Genomic DNA, 20,540 nt, shown 5'->3' with positions numbered 1-20,540 from the left:
TAGACGTTCTCCTGTCAATTAGCACATTGGCTACAACTGTTTACGCATCAGCACCACCTATTCCCCGCTTGAATCCGAACTGATGAGGTGGGGCGTAACATGTCTATTTAAGGTCAGGTCGGAAAAGAAGCTCGAAGACTTTGTAAAAGGAAGTTATAATCGTAACAGGTCAAAATGATAAACATTTTAGGTTCGGTTTTCTTTTTTTGGGAGTTTGGATAGGATCTCCAATGGATAAAATGAGAGGGTACAATTCACTGTGTAAAAACTATCTGCATCAAAAGTACTGAATGGTGGACTAATGCCAAAAAAGGGGCGGGGGAGGGGGCCTATTTGCCCTCCATTTTTTTTTGGTTACTTAAAAAGGCCACTAGAACTTTTAACTTTATTTACGAACGTTTTTATTAGTAATAAATATACATAACTTACAAATAAACTTACAAAACAAACTTCTATATTCGTATCTTTTTATTACGTTAGGGGGAAGGGGTTCGTCCCCTCGTTAATACCTCGCTCTTTACACTAAAGTTTGAATTTTGTTCCAGTTCTTTGAGAATGACCTCTGAACCACAAAGGCGGTTTAATTAGAATAAATAGCTCTTTTGAAATTACTAAAAAATACTTTAGCGTAAAGGGCGAGGTATTGAGGAGGGGACGAACTCCCTCATATACGTAATGATTTCTGTCTGTCTTAAGTTCTAATGTTGCCCCTTATTTTCAGTTGAAAAAAACTTGTTTTTTTTTATTTAATTTCTGAACGTTTTTGAATTAATGAAGATTTGATTTTGGCTCACCGTACATAGATAATTAAAACGAAATTTGCATATTAATTTCACTTTTTTTGGGCTAAATGGCTATCTCAAAGTTTTGGTCTGACGATTTTGAGGAAAAGGGGCGGGGGATGGGGCCTAGTTGTCCTCCAATTTTTTGTTTATTTAAAAAGGCCGCTAACTTTTAATTTCATTTACGAACGTCTTTTATTAGTAATAAATATACGTAACTTATAAATTAACTTATGTAACGAAGTTCTATATTCGTATAATTTTATGACGTATATGAGGGAGTTCGTCCCCTCGTCAGTACCTCTCTTTTTTCTCTAAACTTCGAATTTTGCTCCAATTCTTTAAGAATGACTCCTGAACCACAAAGGTCGTTTAATTAGAATAAATAGCTCTTTTGAAATTGCCAAAAATACTTTAGCGCAAAGAGCGAGGTATTGAGGAGGGGACGAACCTCCTCATTTATTTGATTGTTTCTATTCGTTTTAAGTTTTAATGTTGCTCCTTACTTTCAGTTGAAAAAAACCTTTTTTTATTTAGTTTCTCATTGTTGTTTTAGATAATGCTGGAAAATTCAGCGCCTCCTTCATGGAAATTCTCTTCTTCCATGAAAAATTCCTCCATGGAAAGATCCTCTCTCGTAACACCCGACCCCCTCCCCACCACCAGGAAAAATACCCCCTGAAAACGTCATTATACTTCATCAATAACAGTACTATATGTAAACAATGGGCAAAGCTCATAACTTGCATCCCTTCCCTCGGGGACTGTGGTGGATTAAGTCGTCCTCAAAGACATATTTATTTGGTTTTTGACTATGCTCAACAAAATGGCTATCTCAAAATTTTGATCCGGTGACTTTTGGATGAGCGTGGGAGTGGAAGGGGGCCCAGTTGCCCTCCATTTTTTCGGTGACTTAAAAAGGGCACTAGAACTTTTAATTTCTGTTAGAATGAGCCCTCTCGTGACATTCGAAGACCACTGGGTCAATATGATCACGCTTGAAAAAAAAAAAAAAAAAAAAAAAAAAAAAAAAAAAAAAAAAAAAAAAAAAAAAAAAAAAAAAAAAAAAAAAAAAAAAAACGTATCGTCATCTTTTTTCTGGCGAAAAATGCAAAATTCCACATTTTTCCAGATAGGTGCTTAAAACTTCTATATGAGGGTTCTCTGATATGCTGAATGTGATGGTGTAATTTTCATTAAGATTTCATTACTTTCAGGGGGTGTTTCCCTCTGTTTTTGTGAAAATAAGGCAAATTTTCTTAGGCCTGCTACTTTTGATGGGTAAGACTAAACTTGGTACTTATATATTTAAGATCAGCCTAAAAATGCAATTCTTTTGATGTACATATCGGTATCAAATTTCTGTTTTTTAGAATTTCGGTTACGATTGTTAGAGTTAGGAGCTGGGTGGCTCCTTACTACTGTTCGTTACCACGAATTGTTTGATTCGGGTTCATACTAAGCATACCATTCCTCGTCAGGAATGTCAGTGACAGAGATATCCTCCCCCTTCTCCCCTTTCCCAGAGATATTCTGCGACCAGTATTAGTGGTATTGTCTAGAATAAAGTAATATTAGTGGCTTAACGACTTGGACGAGTAAGAACACTCGTGAGATTTTAATTAAAATCTCTTTTAAAAAATAAGATTTTCCCTTCTTAACGACTATTGCTGTGTAATAGGGAATTCTTTCACTTTGCTGTCTATTATATCAGTCTCGCAATGAAAACCTTGAATAAAAAAAATCGGATCTATGAATACCATGCACTTCTGCAAAGTAATTAATGACTGGCTATTTGTTTATCATAGGTTATCATTTACTTGTTGTGAGCCTGGTTAAGTTTTAGACATCCATGTGGTCCCCCGTCATTTTTTAAATGTCGGGAATACGATCGATAAGACAGATTTAGGAACATCCCCAAAATTGCCCCCCCCCCATTTTCTTTTTTCTAGCACTGTCTCTTTGTTGTTATAAATCTTCTTCTTTTATCTGCCTAGTTGCCAGACAGCTTACAGCCTACCCGACAACAGCTTAACTGCGGGTCAAGCAACGAAAAAATAGTAGCGATGGAGAAATTTTTTGTCATACATTGAGTCTCCTTGAGAGGAAACGGCTGATTTATCTTCATCAACTTAGTCTTTTGGTACAGTTGGATACGAGAACCGACAGTAAAAATAGATTTTTGTCGAAGAGTCTAACCAAGTATAAGCCCTCTCCACCAGGTTTTGGTAGAAAATGGCCGTGGAATCTTTTCACTTCAGTTTTTCAACCTTCTCTGTATTAATTTAAATATAATAAATATGTTTAACCATAAATAAGCAAATTGATGTACCACGGATGTACTACGGAAACAAGATATGCCACGTTGGTTAATGAAGAACAATATTATAAAAGATCTAAAGCCGAACTGGCCAGCCGTGACAAAAACAAAGAAAGAATATAAAGATGACAAATGGTTCTATGGCCAGCAAATGAAAACAAAGAGAACAAAAAATCAAACAAATATTTCGCCCGTATATAACAAGGCGTGTTCAGCTTAGAAAAAAAGCTAGAAACCAAAACTAAAAAAATATAACTTAAAAATATATATATAACTAAAATGGACTAACGTAAAATATATAATATGCAATTGCTCTTTAAACAATTACATTATATATTTTATGTTAGTCTTTTTTAGTTATTTTTTTAGTTTTAGTTTCTAGTTTTTTCCACGCTGAAGGCACCTTGTAATATACGGGCTAAAGATTTTTTGTTCCCTTCGTTTTCATTTACTGGACATGGACCAGTTTTCCATCTTTATATTCATTTCTTTGTTTAAGAATAATATTCAGAGAAACTGTTCTGGAGTTTTGAGAGCACAAAAAATATGCGTTATCCCAAGAATATTGAAAATTCCGTTTGAGTTAATTTATTTTTTTTTCTTTTCAAATTCCAATTATATATCATTTGAAGGCTACCATTTGAAATTCTGAAGCTAGTCGCTAGTTTCCCCTCAATGAAGGGACTTATATTCCCTACATTACAAATAGTTTTCCTTTTCAGGTTCCAAGGAGTTCAGGTTCATTTCCAAGGAGTCCACCATGAGATGGGTTTCTATTTTAATGAAAGTTTCGATTTTCAATTCTCTATGGAAACCATTATTTTAAGTGTATTTGAAAAGAAAAATTAAGTAAAATTTGTTTTTTTTTCAGCTACCTCAGAAAACCCAGATGACATAACAAAAGTGTTAATACAGTGCCTTTCTTCTTCACTAGAAGTCCCTGTGCAGTTTACCAGTTTCCTTGTCAATTCATTCCTATCAGCCAGTGTCCTAAAAAAATTCATTCCGCATCCTCGTTTACTATGGAATGAAAAAAGATCTGATTTTGATGACTATATTAGTGAGAGTCTCAGTGACAACGATGTTTGTTCAAACTCTGAAGGCTACGAAGCTGACACAGAGCCATGTGAAGCTTATCGCCATGCAAAATACGAGAAGCAGATCAAATCGTCAAATTTTGAAGACTTGAACGTCGTCTTCCCGTCCCTGCTAAAGTATATATGTGAGATATTTGCGAGCCAAATTCCTCGTTTTTGTAAGCTTTTAGATAAGCGGATTGAAGACAGATGTTGCAACACTGGTGAGAAGCTAAATATGGAAAGCTTTGCTGTTGGAGAATATGATGAATTGAGCAGCTTTTTCCAATTAGTTGTCATTACAATAAATCGAATTTGTGGATTCTGTCGGAAGTCTCCTTTGAATACAGAGCTTTTAAGTAAAGAAGGGTTAACAAAGATTGCAATTGCCAGCTTCAGGCCAATTTTATTGAATAACTATAAGGAATTGACGGGTGAGTTTGATTGCTTTGTTTGTTCTAAAATTGATGGGCAGCTAATAATCAAAATTATCTGTCCGTGAAAAATTGTAAATAAAGGCATGCCCGACTGTGTTACATGACTTCTTTAGAGTTGTGACATGTTGTTATAAAAGGTGTGTATCTTTTTGTGAGTAAAATTTCTGAGGAGCAAACCGAAACTTTCAGCTATAATATAAAATAGTTTCACCGAATTATAAAATATTATAAAATTATGAAATAATATTAATTATTTAATAAAAATATTATAATTATTATAATATTTATAATATTTATAATATTAAATATAGTATATAATATTTATAATATTATAAATATATATAATATTATACATATAATATTTAATATATATAATATATTATAATACTATATATAATATAATATTTATTTAATATAAATATTATATATTATATAATATTTATAATATTTAATTTAAACTATATATAATATTTAATATAATTACGAATTATAAAATATTATAATTACAAAATAGTTTCACCGAAACTATTTTAATGAAGCCATCCACTGTGCTAGCTAAGGCTTGTAGTACCGTATGTTGATACTAACGGCTATTAAGTGTGGTAGCAATTTTTTAACAAGACCAGTTCATTCTACCCTAAATTAGGGGAGGGGCTAGAGCCCATCATGTTTCTGATATTATTAGGGGCTATTGGGCTACACGGACCATTCGAATAAAAAAAAGGAAACATTAAATTCAAAGCAACTCAATACAATTATTTACATTTCATTTTAGCAAATTGAGAATTTTCTTCAACCTTTTATTTTCTTGTGAACAACAGAATTGCATGAGAGCAAGTATTCATTTAAATCTTGGTACCAGGTTGTAAAATAATTTTGTATGATATTTATGAATGACTCACTTGCTTCATTATTTTGTTGTTCGTTGCAAAACCGGCTAAACTTGGTAAGAACAAGAAGTATTATTTTGTATTACACTGAACAAAAAAACAAAAAAAAATTAGTTTTCCATAAAAAGTAAACAGCGAATTTAAAACTTAAAAAACAAGAAATTATCTTATCTTTGATATTAAATTTAAAAGTCGTTCTAGTATCGGCTGCGGGGCATAGGGATGAATATAAATAAATGACTCAACATAATAGTTTGGTGGATATTAAACACCATCTTTGAAATATTTACTTACCGTGTTTATGTTGGATTAAAATTTGGAGCTGTTTGAAGAATGTAGAATATGTACTGTATTTTGCCTTAAGACATATTTTACTTTTATCCTAATTAGTAAGATACTTCGACAATTCCTAAATACCAGCTTTGGTCTAAACCCCATTTTTGAAATGTGCACTGACTATGTTTCCTTTTCCGATTGATGGATCGCAATATTAGTCTAATATTTTGTAGACTAACATGCTTGAGATGTAGAAACAAACTATAGCGAGACAACTCATTAGTGAAACAAGTAGGCTTCGGACTGTATTTTGATTTAGGATGCTAAAATTAAGGTTCTAGCCTTACATTTGTGACTAATGACTTCAAAATCACTACATATCAACTTTGGTGGATGACAAACACCTTTTATGAAATATGTACCTACTACGTTTTGCTTTGACTTCTGTTTTGAATGTCAGCCTGGGATCTATCTGGACCTAGACCTGAGGGCCTCACTTTGAGCCCTCTAATCATATAGCTAAAAACATGCTTTTATTACTATGACTTCTACAAGGTGTAGTGCACCAACTTTTTACTGAAATATATCTTGGAGCCTCTGCTATGAAAAGGGCAAATTCCATAATTTTGCACCCTCACCCTTCGGGCTCCACGGATTATGTTGCCTCCGGTGACACATTTTTGGTCTTTTGAAACACTTATATTATGATGATTATTTTGAGATTTTGATCAGATGGGAATTAGAGTTGCAAGTAGCCTAGGGGCATCAGTGATGGTTAGATGTCATTTGATTGCTATCATTACTAAAAAAGGCTAAAGACTGTATATGTTCTATAGAAAAAAAGAAAGAAATAGAACGTGGTAGTCATTCCTCAATAGAAATTCAACGCTATTGTTTTTAGTATGATTGATGCTTACGCTAATGGGCTAACTAATTAATTCTGTTTTTTTTTTACTAATATATGAATTTGATTGACTGAATGCAACTAAGTCAGATTGACTATTGAATAATGATTTATGCGAAATAAAAGAGTTGTGTTGTGCCAAGTTGTGCCAAGAACAGGACTTGTGTTTTGCTTTCATTAGAATCGGGGGCTTGAATTTTAAAATTGGTTGCGGTTAGGGGTAGAGATAGGGGTTTAAGGGGATACTATACTAACTGGATTCTATTTCCATTACCCACAAAAATGCTAAGAAAGTTCGAGAAAACTTCCTTATATACATTGGAAATGACATATAGTCGGCGGCTAAGTGCGAGTAAAGTTTTTTATCACAATTTTGCACAGGGATGAAAGTTGGCTCCATTCCCATTTATTTTCGATCTTGATTAATTTTATTGGTTTGCTAATTGAGCTTCAGCTATTCAAATTGGACTTTTATTCATTTTCTGTGCAAAAAATATATTTAGTGAACTTGCGTGACAATCACTGTATGAACCAGGAGAAAAACTGCTTTTGAAATAATTGGGAGGTCTATCTAAATGACCATAGTGAGTCCATAATAATTGAATAACATGGTATGGAAAAGCTAATTTTTTTAAAACGAAATAGCTATGTATTTTAAAAATATTAAACGTAACTTTTTTTTTATGACAAAAGTGTAAAACTATGAGAAACCTCTTGATCAAACCTTCAGGGAATGTTTTTTTTGTATCAAACAGTTCGTGGTAACGAACTGTAGTAAGGAGCGACCCGGCTCAATAGTAACCAAAACTCAACAAAATGGAATTTTTATACCAATAACTACATCAAGAGAATCGCATTTTAATGCTGATTTTAAATATATAAGTTTCATCAAGTTTAGTCTTACCCATCAAAAGTTACTAGCCTGAGAAAATTTGCCTTCTTTTAGAAAATAGGGGGAAACACCCCCTAAAAGTCATAGAATCTTAACGAAAATCACACCATCAGATTCAGCGTATCAGAGAACCCTATTGTAGAAGTTCAAGCTCCTATCTAATAAAATGTGGAATTTTGTATTTTTTGCCAGAAGGCAGATCACGGATGCGTGTTTATTTGTTCGCTTGTTTTTTTGTTTTTTTTCCCCAGGGGTGATCGTATCGACCCAGTGGTTCTAGAATGTTGCAAGAGGGCTCATTCTAACGGAAATGAAAAGTTCTAGTGCCCTTTTTAAGTGACCAAAAAATTTGGAGGGCACCTAGGCCCCCTCCCACGCTAATTATTTTTCCAAAGTCAACGGAAAAAAATTCTGAGATAGCCATTTTATTCAGCTTAGTTGAAAAACCTTATAACTATGTCTTTGGGGACGACTCACTCCCCCACAGTCCGCGTGGGAGGGGCTACAAGTGACAATCTTTGACCAGTGCTTACATATAGTAATAGCTATTGCGAAGTGTACAGACGTTTTCAGGGGGATTTTTTGGTTGGGGCGAGGGGTTGAGATAAGGGGGATATGTTGGGGGAACTTTCCATCGAGGAATTTGTCATGGGGGCAGAAAATTTCCATGAAGGGAGCGCAGGATTTTCTAGCATTATTTAAAAAAACACAATGAAAAATAAATAGAAAAAGTTTTTTCAACTGGAAGTAAGGAGCAGCATTAAAACTTAAAACGAACAGAAATTATTACGCATATGAGGGGCTCACCTCCTCCTGATACCTCGCTCTTTACGCTAAAGTATTTTTAGTAATTTCAACTATTTATTCTACGGCTTTTGTGATTCAGGGGCCATTCTTAATTAAACGGGGCAAAATTTAAGCTTTAACGTAAAGAGCGAGGTACTGACGTGGGGTTGAACCCCTAAATATATGTAATAAAAACATGAGAATACAAAACTTCGTTACGTAAGCTAATTTTTAAGTTACGTATATCTTTTGCTAATAAAAACATTCGTAAAAAATTAAAAGTTCTAGTTGCCTTTTTAAGTAACCAAAAAATCGGAGGGCAACTAGGCTTCCTCCCCCGCTCCTTTTTTTTCTCAAAATGATTCGATCAAAACTATGAGAAAGCCATTTAGCCAAAAAAATAAATATGTAAGTTTCGTTTTAATTATTCCTTTGCGGAGAGCCAAAATCAAAACACACATTGATTCAAAAACGTTCAGAAATTAAATAAAAAAAACAAACAAGTTTTTTTTAACTGAAAGTAAGGAGCGACATTAAAGCTTAAAACGAACAGAAATTACTTCGTATATGAAAGGGGCTGCTTCCTCATCAACGCCCTGCTCTTTACGCTAAAGTTTTTTATTGTTTTAATTAGAAGAGTTGAGAGAAAGAGTCAAACTTTAGCGTAAAGAGCGGGGCGTTGATGAGGAAGCAGCCCCTTTCATATACGAAGTAATTTCTGTTCGTTTTAAGTTTTAATGTCGCTCCTTACTTTCAGTTAAAAAACTTGTTTTTTTATATTTAATTTTGCCAAAAGAAAGATCAGGGATGCGTGTCTATTTGTTTTTTTAAGAGGGGGGATTGTATCGACTGAGTGGTCCTAGAATTTCGCGAGAGCGCTCATTCGAACGAAAATCAAAAGTTTTAGCGTCCTTTTAAGTGACCAAGAAATTGGAGGGCAACTAGGCCCCCACACGTTCATTTTCCCCTAATTCACCGGATTAGAATTTGAGACAGCTATTTTGTTCAGCATGTCGAAATATCTAATATCTGTCTTTGAGGACGACATAATCTCCCACAGTCCCTAGGAGAAGGGCTGCAAGTTATGAACTTTGCCCAATGTCAACATATAGTATTGGTTATTAGTAAGTATACAGACGTTTTCAGCGAGATTTTTTTTCTGGTGGGAGGGAGGGGTCGGGGGATTGGGTTACGTGGGAAGATGTGTTCATGGAGGAATCTGTCCATGTCACGGGGAAGAGAATCCATGAAGGGGGCTCTGGATTTCTCAGCTTTATTTAAAAAAACAATCAGAAATTAATTAAAAAGTTTTTTCAGTTCAAAGTGAGTAGTAACATTAAAACTTAAAACGAACAGGAATTATTATGTATGTGAGGAGGTTCGTCCCCTCGTCAATACCTCACTCTTTGCGCTAAAGGATTTTTAGTAATTTCAAAAGAGCTATTTATTCTAATTTATGATTCAGGCCTTTATGATTCGGGGGTCATTCGTAAAGAATTGGAACAAAATTCGAACTTTAGCGTAAAGAGTGAGGTATGACGAGGGGGCGAACCCCATCATATTAAGCATATGAGGAAGTTTGCCCCCTCGTCAATACCTCGTTCTTTACGCTAAAGTTCGAATTTTGTTAAATAAGAGCCGATAAAAGCAATAATTTGTTTGTGTTATTTTCTAACTAATCTTTGGATTTAATTTTATCTTATGCAGCTTTATAACCATGATTTTTACGTGTTAATAAACCGAAGATATTGTATGTCTTCGGATTGGGGTTGGTAATAAATAAAAAAACAAGTTTTTTTCAACTGAAAGAATAACATTAGAACTTAAAACGAACATAAATTATCACGCATACCTCTTAAGATTTTTTTTTCATTTATTTCAGTCATTTGACAAAGGTTCAACTTGTGACCTTCATTTTCATAAAAATAGTTTCAACCTCTTTGTCCATTCTATTACTATGCCTTGCAAAATTAGTTCTGCAAATATCACTGATTTAAGTTACGTGGGAGATTCTTTCCATGGAGAAATTTTTTGTGGGGGAAGGGAATTTTCCATGGAGGGAGAGCTGGATTTCTCGACATTATTTAAAAAATGACCAGTAATTAAATAAAAAACAAGTTTTTTAAATTGAAAGTAAGAAGTAACATTAAAGCGTAAAACGAATATAGAATATTACGTAAATGAGGGGTTTGCCTCTCCTAAATAGCTCGCTCTTACGCTAAAGTTTCTTTTTTAACTTTTAAAAGAGGTAATTATTCTAATTAAACAGCCTTTGTGATTCAGGGGTCATTCTTAAGCAACTGGAACAGAAATGAAACTTAGGTTATTAGTTAAAAAAAAAAGTAAAATTAATAATATAAAAATTTCGTTTGAATTACTCATGTACGGTGAGCTAAATTCAAAACCTGCATTAATCCAAAAAGTTCAGAAATTACATTAAAAAAAAACTAGTTCTTTTTTAACTGAAAGTAAGGAGCGACATTAAAACTGAAAATGAACAGAAATTATTCCGTATAAGAAAGGGGCTGTCCTCTCCTCAATGCCCCACTCTTTACGCAATTGTTTTTTATTAAAAAAATAGAGTTGTAGGAAAGAGTCAAACTTAAGCGTAAAGAGTGGGGCGTTGAGGAGAGGACAGCACCTTTTATATACGGAATAATTTCTGTTAATTTTAAATTTTAATGTTACTCCTTACTTTCAGTTGAAAAACTTGTTTTTTAATTTAGTTTTCATAAGGAGTTTAGATCGTTCTCTAAGAAAAGAAACTCTAAGGAATAATTCACTTCTGGATTGGTGAATGGATGGATCTGGAACTAGCGTGTCCAATTATATAAGCATCTTGTTCTATTTGTTGCAAAATTACAACTGCAAACTTGTCGCAAAATCGCATGCTTCAGAGGAATATCAACCGATAATTCACCAATAAATCCACCAATAATCCAAGTAACAAATCCACCAACGCATGGCAGTTTTCAAGTGGAGACTTATGAACTTTTTCTATGGCTTTTTAATGCCTTATATACCTTATAAGCCCTGTAAACTTATATACCGTGGATGCCTTATAAACTGAATGTATATACCTTATTTTTGGCCTTTTAACAATTTGACAAATTTCGACGAAAATACTCTAATTGTGGAAAATGCCAGCTTATTCAGATGTGATCTTTTTTTTTATAGCTACAAAGGGTATTACAAAGAAAAAGATTTGCCTGAATGAGGATGCTCTATTATTTTCACGTCAGCATTTGTCAGTCTCATGATACTTTTGTCCAATTTTTGTCCAAAAACGTCCTTTTGTCTCCAGAAATGACATTTTATTGATGCGTGATCTTTTTTGCCATTTAAAAAGTATCTGAATTATAGTTTTATTGAATTCTTTGTTCTTCTTTGTATTTTTGAGGTCCGATGGCTCAATACGATCATCCTTGAAAGCAGTTGCACCTCTATAAATTTTTCTTGGGGAAGGGGGGTGGTGTGTGTGTGTGAATGCCAATAGAGTAAATGTCACAGAATATTATTTCAAGGAAGGGGAAATCTCGACAAATGGGATCTTTGGCCCTATCTGTGGAGGTAAAGAAACGAATATTATCATCCATTTTACACACGGATCTTTTCCAATAAGAAGGACAGGCGGTAGCCTCTTCTTCCCCTTCAATGAATGACTTTATAGCTCTTAGCCCAACACTACTTGATTAGAATGAGATTAAGGGGTAAATTACTCCTCTCTTAAGATTTGTCTGAAAAACCCTCACGAAGATTTTGAAATTGCATGTATAAAAATGCCTTTTTTGAGGCTTCAACATCATTGAAAGAAAGATTTATTGACCCTCCTTCAAACAAATGAATGGATTCTCAGAGGAATAGCTATTTGAATAAGGTTTATATATATATATATATATATATATATATATATATATATATATATATATATATATATATATATATATATATATATATATATATATAGCCGTTTTAAGCAAAACCGATTGTTCTTACTTGGGCAATTATATATATATATATATATATATATATATATATATATATATATATATATATATATATATATAATGAATAGAAAAAAAAAAAACAAACTACAAATCCTTGCATATCTAAGTAACTGTGAGTAAAATGCTGAATATGTGATATTTGAGTGTATATTACTTTCAGGGAACGGGAAATTAATCACTTCAAAATCAAAATAATCCGTTTTACGATACATTTTAAAACCTAATTTGTTATTATCAGAAATATTAATATTCAAATCTAAGAAATGATCTTCTAGACCAGTGCCATGACTAGGTTCAAGAGTAAGCTCTGATGGATATATATTTTTAAAAATATTAATGAATTCCTTACAATTTAAAACCAAAATATCATCTAAATATCTTATTATTTGACAAAACATGTTTTAAATTATTTGGATTATTCTTATCCATCATATATTTATATTCGAGTTGACTTAAAAACAAGTCAGCTATAAAAGGGCTGGCATTCCCTCCCCCCATGGGAATTCCCACGATTTGCTTGTACAAATTACCATTAAATCTTATATAAGTATTATATAAAACAAATTCTAATAAATCAAAAATCATATCTAAGCTGTCACATCTCGAGCTAACTGTCGTCTTAAAGCAATTTGTCCATATAGCTTTTTTATTATAAGTATCTATTTTTAAGAACCTCTTACTAGATAAGAGGAAAGATTTCTTGATGACCGTTTTTAAATTTTCTAACACTACATTAAGTGATAAATTAGTATACATTGTCGCAAAATCGAAAGACTAAATTCTTTTAGCTGAAACCATTGTTAAAGAGTCTATCACCTGCAGTGAATTATTAACACTCCAGTATGGATTAAAATTTGAAATTGTTTAAATACCAGAGCAATAGGTTTTAAGTTTATTTATAATTTCATTTAGAATTAAAGAGAGGTCAGTAGCAATGCGGCTACGGCAATAAACCGTGGTTTAGGGGGATTCTTATGAAATTTTACAGTCCAATATAGGAAAGGGAACTTTTTATCATTGTCATTAATTCTAATATTGAATTTTTTAAAAAGTACTTCTTTTAAAGTATTTAAACGGGTATTTCATTCAAAAGTATTTAAACGGGTTGGACATCTAGCTGCTCCAGCAATAAACCGTGGTTTAGGGGGATTCTTATGAAATTTTACAGTCCAATATAGGAAAGGGAACTTTTTATCATTGTCATTAATTCTAATATTAAATTTTTTAGAAGTATTTCTTCAGTTTTTTCAATTAATGTATATATATATACTATGCACCACAGGGGATGCACCGGATGGGATGCACCACACCGCTGTTGCATGTCCTCCAAACTGCAATTGTATACAAGGGTTTCCGATCTTTGTAAGGTCACATTTTTGCCGTGTCTTGGCTAAAATCACAAATGTTCGTAAATGCCAACTTGCTTTGGTCTTATATCCTTTGTTACTAAAAGAAGGCATTTACCGCAAAATGTTTGCTCGAAAATTTTGTCCCTAATATTTCCTACCTACTGGCTTGATAAGACCCCCACCTCTCTTAAAAAACATTTGTCATTGTCCCTTTCAGGAAGATTACGAATTTTTTTGGTTTTGTGGATAAAAGACTCGATAACCCTCTCCCTTTTTAAAAATTTCAGCAATTTGTCTAATGCTAATAGTTTTGATAGATAACTTCAAACCAGGCACCTGAACAGGAGGAAGGGGGTTTGGGGTCTTTGTACCCCATCTCTTGAAATATCGAGACTTTTGCGATGTCCCCTAGAATTTCTGTGCTCTCCAAATTTGATTATCTTTGATAATATAGTTTTGACGCTACCCACTTGAAATACATTCCTGATCGTGTTTTGTAGAAGTTTTTGGGTTTTCGAGTCTCCTTTATTATCACCTAGAGTCGCTCTTTACTTACCGTTCATTACAGTGAACGGTCTGTTTCTTACTTGACTGCTTAATGCCGCTTTCGACGCTAGTATTGAAAAAAATCCTGTTTTTCTTGTCGAATGGTTGAAACTATTTTTAAGAAGTCGAACCCTGAGTTGCCGGGGAGACCTCTGCTAGGGTTAATCCTAGACCCGGCAACCGATTACAAGAGAATAATATACCATACTATGGAACCTCTATAAAAAAGAGGTTTGCCCGCATTTCAATATGTTTTGATGGCGTAGGTAGGAAACGAAACGGTGCAGGATAACCCATCTAACTGACCAACAAACCGTCAACTATTCCTCGTGAGAATGCTAAAAACCTCTACTAGCAATCGGCAGGTGTCCTCACTTATTTCCGGTTGTCTATAGTGTTATTTGTTTCATTCTCTTTCATGCATCCTCTCCTGTGAAAATAATGTGAGGCAACGGTATCGCCTAAAATGAATTCTGGCCGTATTTTAATTATTGTGGTTTCTGCTATGCTGAGATTCATTTACCTCTTTACTGAACAAAAAAGAGTAAAAACAATTTAATTATTCAACCGCTATTGAGATTTGCCATTACTGACTTAGTTTTTAATTCACTGAGAACCACCAATAAGTCCAACTCTTATTATGTTTGTAGATTCATTCTGTAAGCATCTCACTAATGCTTTGTTTTACACAATTTCAGGAATTGTCCTTCCGCTTAAAAAAAATCCACTGATTTTACACTGATACTTAAAAAAATACACTGATTACTTGACACTGACTTTTCATGCACGACTGTTGCATAACGGTCTTCTGTTATCAGTTTCTGTAATTCCTCTTCCAAACTTGAATTTCATTTGTAAAAACGTCTATAACTTGTTGAAGTACTTTTTGTGCCTCACTCGTTCGAACTCGGGCATCTGGGATTTGGGGCAGCTTCATATAAGTCTCTGCTAAGAATGCCACTGTTGCTGTTATAGCTAAAAGAGGAAATAACCACTCATACCATTTCAGGCTACTAGGCTTGGATACTGCTGGTGGCATATAAACGTCGTATCGTCTATCACTTGCCTGTGGCTTAGTGTCAGAGAGCAAGTCTCTTATATCATGTAAAATTTCACGGAACTCGTTCAGCTTATATGGGTCTTCATATTTTATACTATGGCTATCGAAGTCGGAGTCATACTTCAAATATTTACGTTTCTTTTTCGATGATGGACGTGATGAAGATGACGAGGTTGTGTAGTAATCCTTTTGTCTTCGTCTTTTGACTAAGTCGTAAGGTGTAAAAGTTTCGAAGTAGTAATTCGGCTCGTAACGATAAGAAGGGGCTTTTGTTGGATTATAAAATGACGACGAGTCATATTTATAAGATGATGAACGTTCTGGATACATTTCATATTGATAATCCCAGTTTCTTTTCTGCCGCTTTGTGATTGGCCTCTCTAGTTGAGATTTGATTTTGGTGTAATAGTAAACTGGCTCTTTGGCGGGTTTGATAGCCTGGGCTTGAGAGTATTGGGCCAGTTTTCTTGTTCTTGGGGCTATGACTATGGCACGAAAACCGAGTACAAGTACTGCTAAGAACCCAAGGATAATTAGAGCCACTGTTTCTTTTGGTATTTCCTCTGATCCAAGTTGAATAACATCCCTAGAAGAAATAAATTACGTGGTTTTAATTTTTCTCATAGATAGTACGGACATCTCATAGATACTCAAAACCAAATATTTTGGTATTTTTTTTTTGGGGGGGGAATGGAGGGAAGCATCGCTGAATTCCTAAGATCTCTACATTATTTTAATTCCAGAAGATGTGTTTTAAGTTCAAAGATGTCTCTTTAAGCAAAAAACCTCCATTTCTTTTTTCGAAACTCTGTAAAAAGTAATTAAGAAGGTCGAGCATCTGGGAGTGTATCCGGTTTCTTCAGAAGTAGGGCCCTGTTTGTTCCTAGTATAGGGACACGGAGACCTAACCCCAATGGGAATCAGAATATTTTCCAGAGAAAGGGCGAGGGATATTTTATATACCTAAGGATGATCACCTTTTAGGTATATACATGTTCAGACAACACCACCCATACAGTTTCTATACTTGTAAACGCTGGCTACCACCTCACTTAGAAACCACTTCGCTTGTTTTGCATAGTGCAAATTCAGCTTTAGTGATTATTATCATGAAAAATACAAGAACGATTTAGATGGTTCTGTTTGCACCGATAACCAAAGGATACACTTTATGTTTTAACTTTAAAGGCCTGTCGTCTGTGAAAAAAGGGTTTGGCTTAGAAACTGCAGAAGCCTTCCTCGCATTCAGGCTTAAACTGGGAACGCTATTAGAAACGGACAAAAATTAAATAATGAAAACTAGTTTTTTTCCAAGCGAATGTAAAGAGTGACAGTAAAACTTAAAACAACCAGAAATAATTCCATGGATAAGGGAGGGGCAGTTGCTCCCCTAATGTGCAAACATATTGCCCAAATTATATATTTTCCATCTATTCTGTCACTTCTCTTTGTCTTGTCTCACGCTAAGCTGAAAGACACTAACGAAAAAAAAAGGTTCTATAATGCGCCAACGAATGAACAACTTGAGCGGTTGGACGTATATAATATAAGTATTAAAATGCGAATAAATTTTTGACCTAATACCCTAACATCCTCAAAAGGTATAAGATTTCATTTTGAGTAGGTATAATGTGTAAGTCGTATCTTATCTGAGGTGCATCAAATGATATTGAGTTCCAAAAGGGATTTAGCACCCTAAAGTTTAGACTATAAAGTAGTAAAAAAATAACTTTACCGAAAGAAAAAGAATTTTTTAAATACACAATGAGATTGTTACAAAATGTTAATCGCTATTCTTCACAGTAGAAGACGATAAAACTTGTAACAAAGCAGTTCAACCAGAAGAAGAAAAAAAAAATCTCCGATACAGAATGAAAATATTACTAAACGTTAATCGTTTTTCTTTACAATAACAACGAAAACATTGTTCATAGTAAAAAGACGAAGATCCATGAAAAGCAATGATACGCATGCTCCAAAAGGAATTTTATTTCACAAACCTTTCTTTTTTCCTTTTCTTTTAATGTGAAGATTTCCTTTTTTCCAATTAGTTAGTTTCTTCTTTGGGTATTAAAATGTTTGGTTTGAGGCAAGCCTCCTTCAATCAATCCAAATCGTAAGTTGAAAAAATTCATTAAATTCTTGAGCTTTCTTTTGCAGGGACTCCCTTCCCCCTGGAACTTTATTATGCTTACTATACAAAAAACAAAACCAAAAAACGTCCCGAAACAAATAAACTGTTGAGCAAAAGTGGGTCATTTTTTTCTAGCTTCACGTCTCCATCATAAGCGATGATATGCTGCTAATCTTGGTAATATAGTCACAATTTCTGTTATGATCCTGGATGTGTTCAAATAAAACAGTTCGTGGTAACGAACTGTAGCAAGGAGCCACCCGGCTCAATAGTAACCAGAACTCTAAAAAACGGAATTTTGATACCAATAGCTACATCAAAAGAATCGTATAAGAATCGTATCTTACCCATCAAAAGTTACGAGCCTGAGAAAATTTGCCTTATTTGAGAAAATAGGGGGAAACAAACAACCCCCTAAAAGTCATAGAATCTTAACGAAAATCACATCATCAGATTCAGTGTACCAGAGAACCATACAGCAGAAGTTTCAAGCTCCTATCTACAAAAATGTGGAATTAGGCATTTTTGCCACAAGACCGATCACGGATGCGTGTTTGTTTGTTTGTTGTTTTTTTTTTCTCCAGGGGTGGTCGTATCGACCCAGTTTTCCTAGAATGTTGCGAGAGGGCCCTTTCTAACGGAAATAAAAATTTCTAGTGCCCTTTTTAAGTGACCAAAAAATTGGAGGGCACCTAGGCCCCCTCCCAGGCTAATTATTTTCCCAAAGTCACCGGATCAAAATTCTGAGATAGCCATTTTATTCAGCATAGTAGAAAAACCTCATTACTATGTCTTTAGGGACGACTTACTCCCCCACAGTCCCGTGGGAGGGGCTACAAGTTACAAACTTTGACCAATGCTTACATATAGCAATGGGTACTGGGAAGTGCACAGACGTTTTCGGGGGGGATTTTTTGGTTGGGAAGGAGGGATCGAGAAGAGGGGGATATGGTGGGGGAACTTTCCATGGAGGAATTTGTCACGGAGGAAGAAAATTTCCATTAACGGAGCGCAGGATTTTCTAGCATTATAAAAAAAAACAATGAAAAAATAAATATGAAAAAGCCTTTTCAACTGAAAGTAAGGAGCAGCATTAAAAATACAATAAAAAAAACAAGTTTTTTAAACTGAAAGTAAGGAGCGACATTAAAACTTAAAACGAACAGAAATTATTACGCACATGAGGGGTTCCCATCCTCCTAATACCTCGCTCTTTACGCTAAAGTATTTTTAGTAATTTCAACTATTTATTCTACGGCCTTTGTGATTCAGGGGTCATTTTTAAGGAATTGGGACAAAATTTAAGCTTTAGTGTAAAGAGTGAGGTACTGGCGAGGGGGTGAACCCCCTCATATACGTAATAAAAACATACGAATACCGAAGTTCGTTACGTAAGCTAATTCCTAAGTTACGTATATCTTTTACTAATAAAAATTTTCGTAAAAAATAAAAGTTCTAGTTGCCTTTTTAAGTAACCAAAAAATTGGAGGGCAACTAGGCCTCCTCCTCCGCTCCTTTTTTTCAAAATCATTCGATCAAAACTATGAGAAAGCCATTTAGCCAACAAAATAAATGTGCAAATTTCGTTTTAATTATTCGTCTGCGGAGAGCCAAAATCAAAACATACATTAATTCAAAAACGTTCAGAAATTAAATAAAAAAACAAGCTTTTTTAACTGAAAGTAAGGAGCGACATTAAAACTTAAAACGAATAGGAATTACTTCGTATATGAAAGGGGTTGCTCCCTCATCAACGCCCCGCTCTTTACGCTAAAGTTTTTTTTACTGTTTTAAAAAGTAGAGTTGAGAGAAAGAGTCAAACTTTAGCGTAAAGAGCGGGGAGTTGAGGAGTGAGCAACACCTTTCATATACGAAGTAATTTCTGTTCGTTTTAAGTTTTAATGTCGCTCTTTACTTTCAGTTAATAAAACTTGTTTTTTTTATTTAATCATTCTAAATGACTATACTTTTTGTGTTCGCTTAATTAATGGTGCTCGGTAGACTACTGCTACTGAAGTCTGTGCAGGGCTAAATATTAAAAAAAAAAAAAATCAGAAATAAACAATGAATCTTTGCGAATTAAGGGAAACTTCCTGAAAGTATTTTTGTAGGTAGACCCCTCCCCCAGGAGATTCTTGGTTCTCTAACCTGTATATATATCTCTAACTAATGGTCGCTTCTGAGGTTTTTTTTTCAATCATTATTCATTTATTAGAACATTGTGCCCTCTCGTAAGAAGTTACTCATCAAAATGCATGGAAAAAAGTGTGAGTAAATCAGTTTTTTTTATGTAATGCGTAAACTAAATTAGTTTTACAACCTTGTTAAACTGCAAATATAAGCTTTGAAATAATGTGTGGTGTGACTTAATAATTACTAACCGATTTAAATCCATTTATTCTTTCGATTCCGTAAGATGATGCACCTAATATCCATATTCATCCAAGATCCCTAATTAAACTGAACGTGGAAAGAAAGGTTTGCAAAATTGTGTGGGAAACTTACGGTAAATATGACAGTGGTTAATTATGCTAAATGCTTAACGCTCTGGTAAACACCACAAATAAATTGAAAAACCACAAGTGAACACAAAATGGTAAGCTTTGATGACTCATTTGCGCCTTTTGATAAGGGGGTACCCGGTTCAACTTCGCTTTTTTACCTTTGTCCAGGGCTGACACTGAAAATTTACCACTATTCCATGATTTAGATGTTTTTTAGGAAAACTCCAGACCTTAGGAAAACTCCTAAGGTCTGAAATCTGTCCCAAAATGTTTATGTAGGTACTTATGTTTTAGAGTGGTGTTTAATATATAAACTTTTTTCAAGACCCCAAGCTCAGGATTGAAATCTCAATATCTTGGAAAAAAAATCCCAAGGATTGGCAGGACTGCTTCCTTATAATATATTATATATTGAAAAAAAAACTTTCGACAAAAGAAGTTTTTCAAAGAAAAGTAAAGAGCTACATTAAAAAATGATCCAAAATAAAGTTAAATTATTTTTCAAGCGTAAAACTACCATAAATCACCACCAATAACTAAATAAAACCCCAAAAAAGAACAGAAATTACAATAAATT

General features: G+C 34.1%; 2 protein-coding genes across 2 annotated transcripts in view; one reads left to right on the top strand and one right to left on the bottom strand.

Moving 5' to 3' along the window:
* Positions 1–20,540, top strand: part of LOC136029512 (lysosomal-trafficking regulator-like) — a gene marked incomplete in the record, with an annotated part of 247,841 nt that overhangs the window by 34,329 nt on the left and 192,972 nt on the right. Inside the window, 1 exon segment of the mRNA XM_065707957.1 lies at positions 3,974–4,612. Within this exon segment, the coding sequence (XP_065564029.1) occupies positions 3,974–4,612 (639 nt within the window).
* Positions 14,775–19,915, bottom strand: LOC136029511 (uncharacterized). The gene is made up of 2 exons (XM_065707956.1): positions 19,841–19,915; positions 14,775–15,911 (listed from the first exon to the last, which is right to left on the bottom strand). Exons 1-2 carry the CDS (start codon positions 19,852–19,854, stop codon positions 15,080–15,082), a joined length of 846 nt encoding a protein of 281 aa, XP_065564028.1. The 5' UTR covers positions 19,855–19,915; the 3' UTR covers positions 14,775–15,079.

The sequence above is a fragment of the Artemia franciscana genome, chromosome 7 (assembly GCF_032884065.1).
Source record: "Artemia franciscana chromosome 7, ASM3288406v1, whole genome shotgun sequence".
In the NCBI taxonomy this organism is placed as follows: Eukaryota; Metazoa; Arthropoda; class Branchiopoda; order Anostraca; family Artemiidae; genus Artemia; species Artemia franciscana.
This window is presented reverse-complemented; position numbering and strand designations above follow the sequence as displayed.